General features: G+C 50.1%; 1 protein-coding gene across 1 annotated transcript in view; it reads left to right on the top strand.

Annotated features, from left to right (window-relative positions):
• Positions 1-15,622: 15,622 nt before the first annotated feature.
• MAPk-Ak2 (MAP kinase-activated protein kinase 2) overlaps positions 15,623-19,113 on the top strand; it is a 183,478-nt gene continuing 179,987 nt past the window's right edge. Inside the window, exon 1 of the mRNA XM_089562625.1 lies at positions 15,623-16,056. Within this exon, the coding sequence (XP_089418751.1) occupies positions 15,694-16,056 (363 nt within the window). The 5' untranslated portion in view covers positions 15,623-15,693. The remainder of the gene's footprint in view (positions 16,057-19,113) is intronic.

Consider the following 19,113-nt stretch of genomic DNA (forward strand, 5'->3'; position numbering starts at 1 on the left):
GACTGTTGATGAAGAAACAGCTGACTTGTTGACGGTTACAACACATCGGGGACTGTTCCGCGTAACCCGTCTTCAATTTGGCGTGGCAGTGGCAGTGGCTATCTTTCAGAGGTACATGGAAGAACTGTTGCATGGAATTGATGGTGTTCTTGTGTTCTTGGATGACATCTTGATCGGTGGAAAGGATGAGGTGCAGCACAATGCTCGTTTACAAGAAGTGCTCAAAAGAATTCATGAAGACGGTCTGCGACTAAAGTTTGACAAATGTCAATTTGGTGTTGAGGAAGTGTGTTACTTGGGATTCCGTGTGAACTCTGCAGGTGTGCAGCCGACAGAAGACAAGGTGCGTGCTATTCACAAGGCCCCAGAGCCGACATGCAAAAAGGAACTTCAAGCCTTTTTAGGAGCTCTGAACTTTTACAACAAGTTTCTTAAAGGAGCAGCTCATGCCTTGGAGCCACTGTACCGGCTGTTGGACAAGGGTCGCGAGTGGCGTTGGATGGAAGCTGAGGCGGAAGCATTTCGCCAGGCGAAAGATCTGCTACAGTCATCACATGTTCTGGTGCACTATGATGTCAACAAACCCCTAGTGCTGGCCTGTGACGCATCCCCGTACGGACTGGGTGCTGTGTTGAGTCATGTGTGCGAAGATGGCAGCGAGAGACCGGTTGCATATGCGTCGAGAACTATGAGTGCGGCAGAACGGAATTATGCCCAGACAGACCGAGAAGCGCTCGCCATCGGCTTTGGCATAAAGAAGTATCATCAGTTTCTATATGGGAGACATTTCAAAATTGTGACAGACCACAAACCCCTCTTAGGACTGTTGCACCATGCCAAGCCCATTCCCCAGGTGCTATCACCACGGATGCTGCGTTGGACCCTCATGTTATCGGCTTATGACTATGAAATTGAGTATCGACCAGCGGAGAAGCTTTCCAATGCTGATGCATTCAGTCGTTTACCACTGAGAGCCAGTAGGGCAGAGGAAGAGGAGCAGCGTCTTGGGGAAGTAGGGATGCTGGAAATGGCGCCGGAAGTAGCATGGAACTCTAGGAAGGTGGCAAGATTCACGTCAAGGGATAAGCTGTTGGCTAGAGTCTGCAATTGGGTGCAGCATGGGTGGCCAGAGGGTAAGCTGCCAGAAGAGTTTGCAGCGTTTGTGAGCCGCAAGCATGAACTGTCGGTGTACCAAGGTTGTTTGCTGTGGGGCAGTCGTGTGGTCATTCCAGAGCCAGCTCGACCGTATGTCATGGACATTCTTCACACAGCTCATCCAGGAATTGTTAAGATGAAGGGGCTTGCCAGAGGAGCCGTGTGGTGGCCAGGAATCGACAGAGATGTTGAGCAGAAGGTGAGAGACTGTGCACGTTGTCAGGAATCCAGGTCTGCGCCAGCAGCTGCAAAGATTCACCCTTGGGAATTCACCAAGCGTCCTTGGACAAGACTACACATCGATTTTGCTGGGCCCTTCCAAGGCAAAGTTTTCCTCATTGTGGTGGACTCTCACTCAAAGTGGTTGGAAGTGTGCCGGATGAATTCCATGTCGACAGCTACAGTTTGTGCGAAGCTTCGTTTCCTTTTTGCTACCCATGGCATTCCAGAAACTGTTGTTTCTGATAATGGCACTGCCTTTTGTTCGGAAGAGTTCAGAGACTTCATGTGCCGGAATCAAATCCGACATGTGACCGTTGCCCCATATCACCCTTCTTCGAATGGTCAAGCAGAACGCATGGTGCGCGAAACCAAGGGAGTACTCAAGCGAATGGTTGGAGGCGATATCGACACACGTCTGGCTAGGTTTTTAATGACCCAGCATATCCTGCCTCATGCTACAACAGGCAAGAGCCCGGCCGAATTGCTAATGGGCAGGAAACTTTCAACTGTGTTAGAGCGTCTGCATCCTGACCTGCAGTCCAGTGTGCAGCAGAAACAAGAGCAGGTGATGCAGCGCCGTAGCCAGGCAGTGCGACTGTTTGATGTGGGGGATCGAGTGTTTGTGCGCAACTATCTCTATGGGCCCAAGTGGTTGCCGGGCATTGTGGATGCTGTCACAGGACCAGTGTCGTACTTGGTCGTCACCAAGGACGGTCGTCGATGGAGACGTCATGTTGACCAACTCAGAAGTCGTTCTGCCAGCTACGCATTGGACAGTTTCGCTTCTGGGATGTGTGAAGAGGAGGAACCGCTGGTTGCTTCCCCGGCAGGGTGTTCCGGGCTTGGCATTCCTTCAAGCCTAGAGGACCCTGGAAGACGGGACCAAGGAGAAAGACTGGAGGAGGCTGCAGCGCCCAGTACCGAATCTGCTTCCTGTGGTGAGGACCGTGAAGCGAGTGCTTCCCTTCAAGTCCAGCGACCACAGCGCCAACGCAGCCGCCCTGCGTATCTGAAGGACTTCGTGACGTAGGGGGGAGGAGTGTTATAGCGGGACAATCTTTAGGGCCAAGCAACCCTGAGCTACCATGTGTCACGTGTTGGCGGCTTCCCCGCCAGTCTGTACCCTGCCACCAGCAATAAAGGACGTAACAATCTACACCTTGACATGCAGTAACCAGTGGTTCGCAGACACTCTGGCTCAATCGTATATGATGCTTCTTTGAAAAGGAGAAAGCTTTCCGTTCAAAGTAGGATAACTGCGGTGCCAGTATAGCCAGAAAATATTCATGAGGGCCTGCAAGAAGTGTTATATCACCCTGCGTAAAAATCGCAGACATAATAACAAAATTCACGCCACCAATAGGAATGCAGTGAAGTAGCCACATGTGCTATGGGGAAGACCCAGTGTACTATAAAAAGTACACCTGTGTAACCTCTGGAAGGAATAAAGCAATCGTGACGAAATTTCAGCAATCTCTTTTTCTTTATATGAGAGCATTATGTGCTAAAAATGAAGAAAATTCCTCTGTTAGATTTTTCTTGGTCCCTAATGGGTTAAGGCGGTCAACTGAGATTGTGTCCTGCCGGCCGTTGATGAGCAGGAGAAAGTGCTTAGGAGCACGCCGGAGCACTTGGTACGGACCATCGTATGGTGGCCGTAAGGGCGGGCGTACGGCGTCGTGGCGAACAAAGACGTGAGTGCACCGCTGAAGGTCGGAGGGGACGTGGACACGACGGGAATACTGGCGTTGACGTGGGGGAACGACAGTGCTCATAGCGCTACGTAGGCGGTAGGCGTAATCTGAGACGTCAGCAGGCGTGGGTGGTGAGGGCTCGAAGAATTCGCCAGGGACACGGAGAGTAGGGCCAAACGTGAGCTCTGCTGCACAGGTAGAAGAGTCACTGCGAAGTGCAGTGCGGAGACCAAGCAGGACGAAGGGTAGGCGCTCAATCCATGGCGAAGGAAAAGCGGACGCCATAAGTGAAGCTTTCAGCTGCCGGTGAAAACGCTCAATGACACCGTTGGAAGTCGGGTGGTAAGAGGTCGCCTTGATTTGATTGACGCCGAGATAGGTTAGCAAATAAGGTGGAGTCAAATTGACGACCACGATCAGTCGTAATGGTGCAAGGAACACCGTAGCGGCTTATCCACCGTGTGATGAGTGCTCTTGCGATCGACTCCGCCGTTATGTCCAGAAGGGGCATCGCTTCAGGCCATCTCGTGAACCTGTCAATGCAGGTTAACAGGTAGCGGTGGCTCCCGCATGGAGGAAGGGGACCGACAATGTCGACGTGCAGATGGCTGAAGCGGGCGTCCGGGGACGGGAACGTGCCAAGCGGCGTCGCAGTGTGTCGATGCACTTTGCTTTTCTGACAGCTCAGGCACGCGCGCGACCAGCGGCGAACGTCGACGTTGATGCGAGGCCAGACATAGCGAGCCGTGACAAGGCGCTGTGTTGCGCGAATGCCAGGATGGGCCAAAGCATGGAGGGCATCAAAGACGGTATGGTGGAGGCACGTAGGGGCGAGGGCGACCGGTTGATGTATCACATAGTGATGGTTCAACAGCGCAAACACACACAGACCAAGAAGGAGACAAGACAAGGTCTGTGTGTGTTTGCGCTGTTGAACCATCACTATGAATCTACACCAACTAGCCCAATCTGCAGTTCTTCTACGATGTATCACAAACGAGGGGAACGCCGCAGTCAGGGAGCAAGACGTCCTCCAACACCAGAGAGGTGCCGCGCGTGCGAAACCGTTGCAACTCGGCATCGGGTCGTTGAGCAGCAGCCATAGCCGTGAAGTCGATGACTGGCCGATGAAGTGTTGCAACGGAGGGAAAGCCGACGTCCATGATCTTATCCGCCAGCGTAGCCAGGGATTCCAGGGTCTGAGACGAAGACGCGCTCAGCATCATGCGCACCTGCGAAGGCAGGCGCTGCAGGAAGAGTTCCCGCAGTAGCGCGCTGTCGTGGGAAGTAGCCAAGTCTCCAGCCAGGGCGGTCATGCGACGCAACAGCCAGGCAGGTTTGCGATCTCCGAGCTCCTCTGAGGTAAGGAGCTGCTGCAGGCGACGCGGCTCCGTTTCAGTAGTTTTCTGGATGAGCATCGCTTTATGATCGTATGGGCGATCGGCAGGCGGAGAGCGCAGAACGTCGCGAACAACCGCAGCAGTAGCAGGCGTGAGCGCACCAGTGACATGATCGAACATGGTCACCTGTGACGTGATGCGGTGCCGGCGGAACAAGGTCGCGATGGTGAGGAACCAAAGTTCCGAGTCCGATGACCAGAAGTCGGGGAGCTTGAGGGCGGAGACCGCGGACTCATGAAGTGGCAGCGTGCGAGGCGACGGAGACGGCACAGGAGTGGAGGGATCCATGGCCAGGGCTTACATGATGGAAGGTAGGCGGGGTCTCGAGCTCCGGGCAGGGGTAGGCCTAGCGAAGCGGCTGATGCAAAGTGCAGGGCAGGAGACGAGAACGCAGACGCGATGTCCGGAGTCACCAAATTTGTGGAGACGAATCGTGGGCACCAGTCATCGTCGGGTCTCCACAAATATATTCGGCTGGACGCGCTCAGCCAAGCTGAGAGGGAACAGCGCTGCGCCGGCCTTGCAGTTAATGATGATGAGCAGCCATGAAAATCCAGTCTGCGCGTGATGATGATGATGATGATGATGTCCTCGGGCTGAATGGCACATACCCACGGCGGGGGATTGGCCAGGGTGCATAGCGGATACAACCGCACTCATGTACAGGGAATGGAGTATAATTAAATCTAAAATTTGGGACACAGAGCTAGAATTTGCACAATACAAAAATACTGAGAAAGAAAAGTTGTGAATTCACATTCTAGCAGAGGAATCTACCAGATGAAATTATGTAATTGTGAATAGAATCGAACACTGGTTTCAGGGCATATCCCTTGGCGCTTGCCCCGAAGGATAAGAGAATCGGAATAGATAGAGGAAGCCCAAGCCGAGCGAGGGGGATCTCCAAGCAAATTCTACGGAGAGCAGCGAGCCGCCGGCAGGAGAGGAAAAAATGTTCTATAGACTCAATTTCGCCACAGTACTCACAAAGGTTGGATATCGAAAGCCCCGATCGGCATAAATAAAGATTTAGCCGCGGTATCCTGCAGCGCAAAAGGGTCATGGACACCTCACATTGCCTCGAACTGCACATCCGCACACTCCAAGGAAATGCCAGGTGTTGAAAATCCGCTGCAGCGAGGAGAGGCTCATGGCGCAAGGTGTGGAAACGCTGGAATCGCTGAAAGCGTGCTAGAGTCAAGAAAATAGTATTTGGGACGAAAGGGACAATAGGACCATCAAGGGCAGACTTTGCTAAAAAATCAGCCCTCTCATTAGAAACAATGCCACAGTGCCCAGGGACCCAGTGAAAGCGAACTTCTGAAACATGTGGAGGAATAAAAAATTGAAGGGAACGGCTCATAGGAGTATCACTCGAGGTTTCGAGCGCTGCCAAAACAGAAAGGTTGTCTGAGAGTATAATAACCCGAGTGATACTGCAGGGAATCCTTATTAAGGCCAACTCAATGGCCAGAAACTCAGCTACAAAAATAGGGGTATAGTCAGGGGCCCGAAATGAGTAGCTCCAATCAAGAGCCCTTGAGTAAATACCAATAGCGGCCTTTTCATTTTGCTGGGAGGCATCTGTATAGACGGCAATATGGTTAGGAAAATTGTCTAGGTACTCCTCTATGAGCCCATTTAACATATTGGCGGGCAGGTTCTTAGCATTCCTTGGGAGGGTGTTGTCAAAGAAGACCGCCGTGTCAGCCCGCCTGTGGTTGACCAGTACTAAAGATTTCACTGATACAGAAATACTTGACAGCAGGGAGTTAGTGAACACCACCTGAGGGAGCTTATACCGAGGCCAGGGAGTACCAAAGAAGAGAGTTGGGTTCGTTGTAAATATAGGGTTAGCCAATCCAGGAACAGGCTCCAAAGACCTTAAAAATGTCCGCACAGTGATAAGCTCAAACCGGGAATTGAGATCAGGTATCCGCGCCTCCAAGTACAACACAGCATTAGCTACTGATTTAGGCAGACCTAAGCAAAGGCGCAGAGCGCGTCGCTCCATAACAAACAGGGGTTCACGCTTGTACTTTGGGCACCCAGAAAAGAGAACGGAGCCGAATTCAAGGATTGGCCGTACATAGGTCTTATAAAGAAGTAGGAGAGTGTCTCGTCGCATACCGAATTTTTTGTTGCTGATCCTCACCAACCGGCCGAGGGCACGCTCACCCTTAAGCGCAATGCTTCTAATGTGTGGCCGCCAGTCTAAATGCGAGTCATATATTAAACCCAAGTATTTTGTTGAATCAACTTGCGGGATGAGGATAGAGTGATACGACAGAGAGATGTAAAGAGGGGTTGCTTGTGGGAAAACAAGGACGGCACACTTGTTCACATTTAAAGTTAACTTTATGCTGTCTAGCCAAACTTCCAGAGCATTTAAATACTCTTGCAATAATTGGTACAGGATATGAATGTCTTTGGCAGAAGCGAAAAAAGCAATATCATCCGCATATACATAAACTTTGACGGCAGGGTGAATAGGGATATCACGCATTAGTATGTTAAACAATAACGGTGAAAGAACGGAGCCTTGTGGGACACCTCTAGACTGGGCGTATGTTGTAGAAGTTAACGTACCCTTAGAACAAAAGAACGCTCTATTCTTTAAGAACTCTCCTATCCACGCAAATAGGTACAAAGGAGGTTGTACATTAGCCAGTTTATGAAGCAAAATGCTGTGTTCAACGCTGTCGTAAGCCTTTGCAATATCTAAAGTAACCAGAGCTGATACCTCATTTTGCCTCATAGCAACCTTAATACGACTCTCCAAGTCTATGTGCGCGGTCCAAATCGAACACCCCCGGCGAAAGCCAATCTGAGCCTCGCTAAAAGCTTGAAGACTCAGAATATGACTCGTGAGGCGGCTGAAGACTACCCGCTCTACAAGCTTAACCAAATTTGATGTGAGAGCAATCGGCCGAATATTGTCGAGATCAAAACCCTTCCCCTGCTCTTTCAGCAGTAGAATAATTTTCGCTGTTTTCCAATTTTGTGGAATCCAGGCTTTTTCCAAAGACCAGTTCACAATCTGCAAGAGGTACGGGGCAAAATCTTGCATTAGGATTTTAAGCATGCCAACAGTTACTCCGTCAATCCCAGGGGCAGCAGATTGCAGGCAATTAACTACGGACGCTAAATCCGATACAGTAACCTTAGTGAAGTCTCCACCCAAATGAAACGGAGTTGATGGAAAGGTAGTGCGAGCTCGAAAACGCACAGCAAGGCCTTGAGCTATGGACTCTAGTATATCTTTTTCGTCCCGAGGTGGCAATACTGTGGACTGAGAGATGAGAGAAGAAGGCAGCACATGAGTATGTTCCATGAACCTATAAAGAGACTTCCGGTTGACAGGATTAGACAGATAGGTGTTCAGGCTGGCATTGTACTCATCCTTAGCCTTAGATATTATTCTTTTAAAAGAGGCTGCAAAGAATTTGTAATTTATCCAGTTCTTTGGGCACTGGTTGTGCATTAGACTCTTCCATGCAGCTTTCCTTCGTCGATAGGCTTTTTCGCAGTCGTCATTCCACCAACTGGAAGGAGTCTTATTTACAACGCCTGACCGGACTGTAAAGACTGCTCGCCGAGAGGCGTCTAACACTGAATTTAATACCAGAGGGCCCCCGTCAGATTTATCGGAGGGGGAAACAGACGAGAGGGCCTCACCTAGGAGGTTCTTGAACAGTGAAGTATTTATAAATTTTTGTGGCGAACCAGTCGCCCTGACTGGACTGCACGCAATAGTGAAAGTGATTGGGGCGTGGTCACTGGACGTACCGCAGTCAACTGTACACCACGAAGATACCGCTGTACCATTAACTGCTAGCGTTAAATCAATAGCTGATCGAGAATTAGCCCTCATGTAAGTTATGGCGCGACTATTGTAACAGCACACGCCGTTTGCTGACATCCAAGACCAAAGTAATTTCCCGCTAAAGTCTGATCTGAAACCCCAAATTACATGATGAGAATTGAAGTCCCCAGCTAGAACTACTCGTCTGCTGATGCGCAGTAACGCATCGAGCTCATCCGTCCTACGGACTCCTGCGGGGAAGTAGATATTTGCCACCGTAACAGGGGCGCACTGCGGAATAATGATTTCAACGGCAAGTATCTCACAATCAGGTCTCATAATTTTGTGAGACACTTTAGCTCGATGATACAGTTTCGTTGAAATCAATGTTAGTAAGCCCCCACCCCTGCCGTTTGGGCGATCATTTCTAAAAACGGAGAAATTTTTAATTGCAAATGGGCGATTAGGATTGAGCCACGACTCCTGTATTAAAATAATGTCTGGACTATGTTTTAGTATAAGCTGCTGTAAATCGGGGAAAGAAGATGATATAGAGCGACAATTCCACTGCAGAACAGATATTCCCGCCATGATTATTGCTTTAAAAACGTAGCCGCAACAGCCTCTTTCAACACATCTGTTTTCTTTGAAATTCCAGGCGAACTTTTCTTAGTCTTACCATGATGGTCAGATTTCGATGGAGAAGAGGAAGCACGACGCTTCTGAGATGGAGTAGTCATTTCAACATCTGACTCACAAGCATTAGAGAGGGGGACTTGGTCAAAGTCATTTACACCCACGGACGTGGAGGTAGAAGGGGTGGTGGGTTGAATAGCAGCAGTGGCAGAGGAGGAAGGACAGGTAGACGAGTTGAGGTTACTTAAAGCCGATGAAGCAGCCTGCGCAGAAATGACCTGGGACAAGGCGTCACTGAACGTACTTATCATGCGGTCAAGTACGCCAGCAACAGCCTTCTCCACCGCAGCAACAACGGACTTAGTTAAGGCTGCCTCCACATCAGCAGTGGACGTGCGGGCAATACTTGCGTATGAGCACTGCCGTCTGTCAAGGCGGGCGTATGCATCAGCGCGCGAGCACCTGTCACGCTGAATAATGTCCAAGACGTTCTGCTCATCGGCACGCTTGGGGCAGGTGGGGTCGTCAGCTGTGTGATCAGAGTGGCAGAGACAGCAGCTAATCGACTCAGAAGTGCAAATATCGTGTGCATGATCAGCGCCACAAACGCGACAGCGCGTTGCGGACTTGCAAGATTTGGCACTGTGACCGAACCGCCAGCAATTCTTACACTGTAAAGGACGGGGCTGCAGTGGGTCTACACGGTACACAATAGGCCAAACTTTGATCTCGGACGGACAAGAATACCCTGCAAATGTGGCAATAACCGACTCCGTTGGTGTTCGAGAGCCTCCAGCCTCTCTGCTGCAGCGGTAAACTGAAAGGATGCCAACACCGGCGTCATGAAAGTCTGCAAGAATTTCCCCTGGTGTAGCGGAAGGATCCACACCGCGTATAATTCCTTTTACGCAGGCTAGCTGCTCTGGAATGAATACCTTCACCGGTAGTGAGGCGAAAGAGGTGCACTGCAGCAAATCAGCAACGCAATCCAAGTGAGCCGATTTGCATAGAATTCCTCTCTTGCCAAATGGTCGCACCTCCGAAATCTCAAGATAGTGGCTGGTGGCTGCCTTCAGCTGCTCCTGGATCAATCGAGAGTTTTTTATTTTAATTACTCCATCTCCTACAGGGACCAGCGCCACAGGGATTAGCTTTACACCGTTTTGACTAAAAGATGGTAACGGCAGATTTTCAGCCGGTAAACTGGCGAACCAGGTTACCGGACCTGAGCCCGGGGAAGACATAGCCATGGCGGAAAACCTGCAAAGCCTTCGAACCTACATCCAAAGGGGGAAAGACCTGGCCAAATCCCCCACTCGCGGAACGGCCTCACCAAAATTTGAAGACGGCCAGAAGACGCAGAGGCAGTCCGTGGTAGAAGCAGCTCCAACGGGGAGGAGAGGGAACAGCAGGAACGTCGTCTCGACTCGGTTCCACAGGAGTGCAGCAGGCGTACTGGGACAGTCGTCGTCTTCGGCTGCTGGACCACGGTGGCACGCAACAGGCCCCTTCTCCTGTTGTCGGAGGTGAGGCCCTGGGATGCAGCACCCTTAGACCCCCCCCTTAATCCAGCGCTGCAGAAGTAGCCAATTTGGCGCAAAGTAGCCACCAACGGCAACCCTGGCTGCACCAAAAGGAAGCGAAGCGCGATTTCTGGATTTCTACCCTCGACGATTGCGCCCATTTTTTCTCCACGATTGCGTTGGCGTCTGCTGCGGAGCCAAAAAGCGCGCGCTAACACGTGACCACGGCGCCTCAGCCAATGAGAGGCCCGATTGTTCGGCGGCGCGCTAGGAGAGGAGTGGTTGTCGGAAAGTTCAAAGCTTTTTGCTACTGGTTGGTAGCGCCCCCTATATATACACAACAGTTTTGTTGGTCTAATACAAAACCCCAAAACGTGGCAAAACGTATATTCATTTATTAACACAGTTTGCAGCATATTTACTGTTTGTCCAGTCATCAAGCTCCCGCCCTGTGATGTCAAATCCACTCCCGAAAGGTAACTGAGTAATACTTGTTGGGGGGCTAGTAGGTGCATGTTTCCAGACAAGGGTTGTAGCGCCGAAACAGACAACACACAGCAAGATAGATGCGCCTGTTCCGTCTATCTTGCTGTGTGTTGTCTGTTTCGGCGCTACAACCCTTGTCTGGAACCACTCTTGAAAACCGCCACTGTGACACCATCAGCACCATGGATTTGTTTTCGCAGAACCGGAATAGACGCTGTACGGCCAATGCTAATGGCATCATTCTGTGCAACCAACAAGGAAAACAATGTACTGCGAATGTGTTTCGCGGCAGTATATAATTGTATATAAATGCACATGTTAGGAGAAGGTAAGTGACGCCAACCAAGTAAAATACAGGAAAAACACGACGTTTCGGGACCGGCTCGGCCCCTTCTTCACGGTGTGACTACGGGCGAGCGCAGCTTGGCTTTTTAAGCCCCTGTGTGGAGGACCTGCGGGTCAATGGCCGCAGCCCATGGACGTAGGATGAGGGGAGAGTCCCCAGGGAACGATTAACATTCTCTCGTGTTTGCTGTATGTGCCACGACTCGAGTCGGGACTCTCCCCTCATCCTACGTCCATGGGCTGCGGCCATTGACCCGCAGGTCCTCCACACAGGGGCTTAAAAAGCCAAGCTGCGCTCGCCCGTGTCACACCGTGAAGAAGGGGCCGAGCCGGTCCCGAAACGTCGTGTTTTTCCTGTATTTTACTTGGTTGGCGTCACTTACCTTCTCCTAACATTAAATTTCCCAACCAGACAGACTTCTGTCGAATGTTTTCTTTTGATAAATGCACATGTATCTGGCCCGAAAGACGCGGGTTTGATCCCGGCCGCGGCGGCCGAATTTCAATGGAGGCGAAATTCTAGAGGCCCGTGTACTGTGCGATGTCAGGGCACGTTAAAGAACACCAGGTGGTCGAAATTTCCGGAGCCCTTCACTACGGCGTCCCTCCTAGCCTGAGTCGCTTTGGGACGTAAACCCCCATAAACCGTAAACCAAGCATATGTATACAGTCGGATATTTCATGTAAGCGCGGCAGCTTGAGACGTGGTGTGTTTTTTCCTCGTTCATCGATTGGTTTGGTTTTTGGGGAAAGTAAAAGGCGCAGTAAATGTCTCGGATCTCGGTGGACACCCGAACCGCGCCAAAGAGAAGGGAGGAAGGTGGGAGTGATAGTGGAGGGCTCCGGAATAATCTCGACCTGGGGATCTTTAACACGCACAGCCTTCGTAAAGCATACAGGCGCCTTTGCTTTTCGCCTCCATCGAAACGCGGCTGACCTTGTTCATCGAAGGAAATCGTAAGCGTCGTCTGCTAGCGCGCGATTCACCGACAAAAAAAAAAATCCAGAGGACAAGTTCCCGTATGCAAGTTCTGGTTCTATTTCCCAGTTTTTAATGTAAAGTCAAATTACTTTATCTGCGGAATAAGATAACAAACATTCAATGCGTATATAAAACAATTTCAGGAATGAAAACTCCACCGCCACGCCATCATCATCGCCTGCAAGTGTCACGTGGGCAGGCAGGGCTTTGCAAGATGGCGACGACTTGAGTATGTGCTAAATGCACAAATACCGAGGCGAATACCTGCTAACGACCACTTTTTGTGCCTAGGGACTGTCAAGCGCCTACGTTCCCTAGGTTTAATAAACTGGCGAACAAAAAGCTCTACTTTTGACGCGCTAGGGACATTACGGGGGTTGGTGTCCCTAGAAAGCTCTACTTTTGACGCGCTAGGGACATTACGGGGGTTGGTGTCCCTAAGTTCATTTTCTCATTTCAGTCGGGTCCCCCTGCATGCGGGCGTTGCCTCTCATAGAGTTTCTTACTATTACCTAGAGGGAAAGCTGGCAGCCCGTCTATGGGAGTTTGCATGGCGACCCCTCGAGACCACTTCAGCCACCATGGGCGCTCAAAGCATCATGGGGCGGTGAGCTACTTGTTGCGGAGCTGCAACTTTTGGCCAAAAATAATAGAAAAATAAAACTGTTTGATAACTACAAACGTACTAACATTCAATATCTTGTCTAATGATTGCAACAAACGAGCAGAAAAGCATTTAAGTGCAAAGTTTGCCCAAAATAAGAGACGACTCGCTCTCCTATTGGCCAAGCATTGAACACTATAAAAGCTGATATTTCGTAATTAGCAGGCACATTTTTAAAAGTAAATATGTTAAAAAAAATGTTGTTGCTTGGATACTTCAAGAAGTTTTTTAATAGCATTTCGGAAAAGTGAAACCTTTTATTGGCGTCGTGTGTCTATGCGTTTTTACTACTATGGTTTTTGCACACTGCGTTCGCGTGAAAGTCGTCTGCGCACACACGAACAGCGTTTTCGGAATGAAACATCTCAGTAGTGCCACTCCGTGTTCCCTATAAACTACGACTGTCTCGCAACAAGTAGCTCACCGCCCCATGATGCTTTGGGCGTCCATGGTGGCTGAAGCGCAGCGCCGCCAGCTTTCCCTCTAGGTAATAGTAAGAAACTCTATGTTGCCTCCACGCCTCCTTGTAGGCACCATTTGTAGGCGTTTCTAGATAAAGACAGTTGGAAAACTCTCTCCGGGTATGCGGCCCCTTTCTGTCGCCGATTTCATCTCAAAGAGATGCGAGCGCCATCTCTTGGGTGGTGGGAGTACCGCGTTTGTTTTTTATGGCCTCCGTGACCAGCTCATGCATCGGTACCTTAACACCGCGCTTAATCTCAGAGGCCACGATTTCTCTTCACCGCCGCGGCGCCCATTGACTGCGCTTGGTCACTGTTTGCTGCGCGAATGATTAACGTTAGTTCGCGACTCGCATCGTCTGCGCCGGGGGCGGCTGCTTCTAGCCGCGCTCATCTACGAATTGCGAAGTCCGCGTGCGCTCCACGTCTGGGGTACGTGAGGGCAGGATGCTCGAGGTTGAGCTTTTGGCTGTAAATATCGGAGAAAACTGGAAGCCCTTCTTTCCGCGGTTTAGAAAAACATGACGTACCGCTTGCCTCCTCGTAGTTTATGTTGATAATATTCCTCGGGTGGGTAATATTCCTTAAATACGTTGTTTTTTTAACGGACGCGAGCCATCTCCTTCCGGCAACCCTCAAGCTGGGAGTAGCAGACGACGCGCTCATCCTAAAGCGACCGCAGCGCCACCGCCTAGACGGCGATCGCGTGGGGCTGCTCTGCTCCCTGGCTCGCCGGCGCAGTTTCCTAACTGTCTTTATCTAGAAACGTTGGCTGAAGCTTATCTTAATGGCGTCTTCGACTGGTCGCTCCCACGATCCGGTTCGGATTTGGCAAAGTGAGAGCCGCTCTAGCTCCGAGCGCACCGGTCAAGCCGAATGTAGGCCACCCTACCGAATGGTCAACAAGTTTTCAGAGAGAAAGCACAGGAAGCAGAAAAAAGACGTAACTTCCGGAACCGCCACAGCGCAGTGGCGCTGCCGCTGCCGCTGGTGTATTTAAGGTATTTAAAGCTAAGGTATTTAAATATTTATACAGAAAGAACGTTGACTCACAGTGGCGGAAAAGAACTAGAAAACTAACCAGTAAGTATGCCGGTCATGAGGACGGAGAAAGAAAGAGCATTAAACGACAGGTCAAAAACGCGGAAGTTAAAAATTGGATGAATTCAATGGAAAAGAAACATTGTGTAGAACTATATCGATTCTGGAAAAGGCAGATCAGGAAAGAATTTTTCTATGATAACTCAAGAGGCAGTGCCCTACTTTTTGAAGCTAGATCAGGGTGTCTTAGAACGCGCAGCTACAAAAAGAAATTTAACGAAGAAGATGACACATGTGCAGTGTGTGGTAGATCTGTGGAAACAATTGAACAACTCATAATCAAATGTGATGGTATCCATCCGGATGTCGATGCAGGCACAGTCACTCTTTCTGAGGCCCTAGGGTTTAAAGATAACAATGGTCATGTAAATAAATCTGCAGTGGAAGTCAGCAAAAAGCGATTGGAGGATTGGTGGCTGAAAAGCAGAGATGTGGCATAAGGTTAGAATAGTAGGAAACCGTAGGCAAAGGTGATGGAGAATCTTAATGAGAATTGCCAACACAGTAAACAAAAAAAATAATAAATAAAGAAAAGTTGAGCATGGTGGCAATTGCCACCACCCCGTTTCAAAGGGGGCGCTCCTATCCATCCATCCACCCATCGTGTCCACGACAGCAACGACAGCGGAAGTGTCTCTGTCACGCTCTGTCACGTGAACACATCTCGGGGGCCGCTGCGATATTTTCTCGGAGCGCCTCAGAGGCTCAGAGCGCTCTGAGCTGGAGGCGGGCGCTCTGAAAGAACCAGCCGAATGTAGTCAGAGCGCTTGATTTCGACCAGCCGAACGTGCGGCTGCATCTCAGAGCGCTCTAGAGCGATTTGAAACGACCAGTCGCAGACACCATTAGTATCCAGTGCTCAGCCGTTTCCTCGCTTTCTCCACACACAGCGCATAATGCACCTTGCATAATGTGCCTATTCATTATCCCCTGTTCAGGGGGTAATGGCCTATCTCGTGAGCGTTTCCTCTAGAACTATCGTAGATATTTTCTTTGGAAATTTCATGCTGAAACATTCTGTACATTCCCAGCGCCGATTTCGTCAGCACCCCTGTTTTTCACAGAGCTTTCTCTGTTTAACCTTCTCCTAGCCCACTAGCTTCTCTGCTGCCCGAGGCGCCTACTGTCGGGTGCCGCAGTCGGGTGTTGATCGCGAACGGCCGCTTGGCGCACTAGTGAGGTGCTGAACTCGGGCGTCATTCGGTCGGACATTTGTTGTATGGAGTGGGGCATTTCACCTCTGCGCGACACGGGCTGTCACTTCAGGGCTGTTTCTGCCGAGCACTGCAGTCGTCGGCTGGGCGCTCCTCCTCAGCTGTGTCCGCAGGCGCTCGACGAGCGCAACGCCGCCAATGTCATCGTTCTCCTGAGGCAGGTCGTCTTCCGTCTCCAAGCGCTGCTCAGCACCGTGCTCGCCATGAACGATTTCGCCAAGTTGGGCAACGCGCGGCCCCCGCTGCACCCAAAGTCGACCCCGATCACGCAGGATTACTCCATATCGGACCATGTGCTCGGACTCGGCATCAACGGCAAGGTGGTCCAGTGCCACGACAAGGCCAGGGGCTCCAAGTTCGCCCTCAAAGTGAGTGCCACGTCTATTTTTGTGCCGCTTGGCTGATAGCGCACGATAGCCCACAGGCGTTGAAATGAGTGCCACGGTTGATTGCTTGCGGGATTCTCTACGAGGGTTGTTGAGTGCACAACTGGCGGGCCCAAAGATGTTTCCGCCTGGTGCTGTTTTCCTTAGTGCGCCGTTTCTGGTTTGACGAGGCTGAAGGGAAAAGCTCAGCACGCGCGGCTTCGCACCTTGATAAGAGCGCACCGAAATCTTGGTGTCTTGCTGGGTTGCTGTAGTCTCCCGTGTCGTCGTTTTGCTGCTCTGCTCTTAGCGGCATGCCTCATTTCTCACTTTTGAGTGAGTGATTGGAGGAAGGCGAGGACAGCCGTCGACTGTTTGTGTGGATGCCCCTCACACCGTTCCACGGGTGTAAAATGGCGGTTTTTCGACTGTCAGGCCAGAGAATTAAGCAACGCCGACGAGGGATTTGCCGAGGACAGCCACGCGTGGCCAGATTTCACTCCGTCCGCAGAGTCTTGGCGTTGCCACAGTGGCTGGGGTGTTGGTGGAGGCGAAACTCAAAAATGCACCCGTGTGCTGTCAGTGACCACAGGCGGTTGAAATTAATCCGCCGAGGCACCTCTCATTCCGTCGTGTGGAATAACCCCACATAAGGAACATTTAACGGCACGAATGAAAAAGCTTCTTCTGGGTAAACACTCTTGCCTGGCAGGTGAAAATCGTGACTCGCTGGCTTTTTGATGCTCAATCGCACTTTGGCTTCAGGCCCGGCAGATCAGCAGAGACTGCACTCCACTATTCTTGACTCTCTGCTTTACTCTCTGTTTGGTTATTTGTAGACACTGCAATCTGCTACAAGGCCATAGGGTGTGTTTACATCAAACAAATTCATAACATTTGCAGGCATTTTACAAACATCAATAAAGAATTGTGGGTAACAATCTCGTTGTTTATGTTATTCCAGTCTGTGATTGCCCTCGGGGGGAAAAAAGAACATTTTAAACAGTGAAAACATGTTGAAATGGGTGAAGCATGCTTTTGTCTCATGTTGTAACCTTAGGAGTAAGTAAAAAATTGGGAATAATTGACTTTATAGTGCCAGCTGAAAAACAAACTTTAATCGGACACAGTCACTGGGGGGGGGGGGGGGGGGGGTAATCCTCAAGAGCTCACTGACAGGTATATGAAGAGACCTTATATGCTAATCCATGGCTGGGAAAGGCTGGTCAGATGGTAATTACGAAGTAAACAAGGGAGGGAAACCTTGGGATGCTTGGCAAGAACCTCTTCCCTCCCTTGAATGGTGCGGAAGAACAGCGCTGACGGACGGAAGAAGGCGAGAAAGACGCATGCGCTGAACTAACAACCAAATGGTTTATTGCGAAAGAGGGGGCAATAGAAGGGAAGAAGAAATGCGCTGCATAGCATAGATTCCGGATATCATCACTGATTAAGAAAAGCGATCTCCTGTGGGAATAGAGCCACCGATGGTTGGCTTACACATGAGTTGCCTAATGCGTGAATGTGAAAAGCCTCCGATATCAGGCGCGAGGTATGATCTCTATATTTGGCGATAATAGTGATTTGGTTCAAAAACGCCTCACATTCTTCGCAATCTGTGAAATGAATGCCCATATTATTTTGGCGTGACTTGTTTTTGTCACGCATGTCAGCGCATTTGTCTGTCTCGCCTTCCTCCGTCCCGTCCGTCAGCGCTGTTTTGCCGTACCATTCAGCAGGGACCAACCAGCCCGACTCAGCCCTCTCCCTTCTTCACTTTGTAGCTTGTTAATGTTGGTTAAGGATAATTACTTCATATTCCAACAAATTAAGAGGCAAACACTAGGCGTAAATGATTTCATTGAGCGCTTCAAGAAAAGAAATTGGCTCTGGTTTAACTCAGTTATGCCTTGATGTGCATAGCGAGAGGTATGTTAATCTTATTGTTTAGCTTGGTTATCTTGCATCTTTATCGTTTAGTTTCAGTGTTTATCAGTGTTTAGGTTTTGTTATCTTTTGGTAATTTATGGTTACATTAATGACGAGACATTTTTAAAGTGTAACATTTATTTTCAGTCTTCATCTTGTTGTTTCTCAATTGCCACAAAGACCCGATGGTCGGTGAAGTAGCAAGCAGCCGTCTTAGTGGCTTCTACACAGTACTTTGAGGCCAAGGTTTGTTCCGTTTTTGTTTGTTTGTTCTTGTTCTTGTTTTTGTTTGTTTGCTCATTCTTCCTCCATCTCCCGCCGCGGTGGCTCAGTGGTTACGGCGCTCGGCTGCTGACCCGAAAGACGCGGGTTCGATCCCGGCCGCGGCGGCTAAATTTCTTGAAGGCGAAATTCTAGAGGCCCGTGTGCTGTGCGATGTCAGTGCACGTTAAAGAACCCCAGGTGGTCGAAATTTCCTACGGCGTCCCTTCACTACGGCGTCCCTCATAGCCTCAGTCGCTTTGGGACGTTAAACCCCAACAAACCAAACCAATCTTCCTCCATCTCCTCGGCTCGCTGCCTCCCCTTCGTTTTGTTCCGACGATGCAGCCTGGCTTCTTTCAGTCGCTCCGACTCACTTTCCATATCTGCCGACAAATCCCACCGAGCCGCCCCTTCTCTATATACGATGGAACGCCGGCTCCTCCTCTGTTGCTGCTACGCGGTTTCACCGCCTCCTCCTCTGACGTCAGGCCAGATGGCGCGGCGAGCGGCACTGCCAGCTGGGGCGGTTGCTGGGCAACGCCTCAGCTCTCGGTGCGGCCACCGCGAGCTGAGGCCAATGTAGTTCTCGCTACGAAACAGTTTACGGAAGGAATTTTCTACAGCAGTATCTGTGTTTTTTGTTGAAAGATGGCTAGTTATACACCGGCCCATATATTTGTACTCTGCTACTTCCAATAGTGATATGTTCTTAGTGCTGTATACAAACTGCTGACGTATTTTCTTGTGTGTAGTTCTCATGGAACAGTTTTTCCAATTAATGAAGGAAAAAATTTGTGAAACATGGAAAGATGTTTTTACTGCTGCAGTTTTCATCAATTTCAGCACTTCACTTGACTTTTTAGATTC

Source organism: Amblyomma mixtum, chromosome 10, assembly GCF_055824585.1.
Source record: "Amblyomma mixtum isolate Tamu chromosome 10, ASM5582458v1, whole genome shotgun sequence".
In the NCBI taxonomy this organism is placed as follows: domain Eukaryota; kingdom Metazoa; phylum Arthropoda; class Arachnida; order Ixodida; family Ixodidae; genus Amblyomma; species Amblyomma mixtum.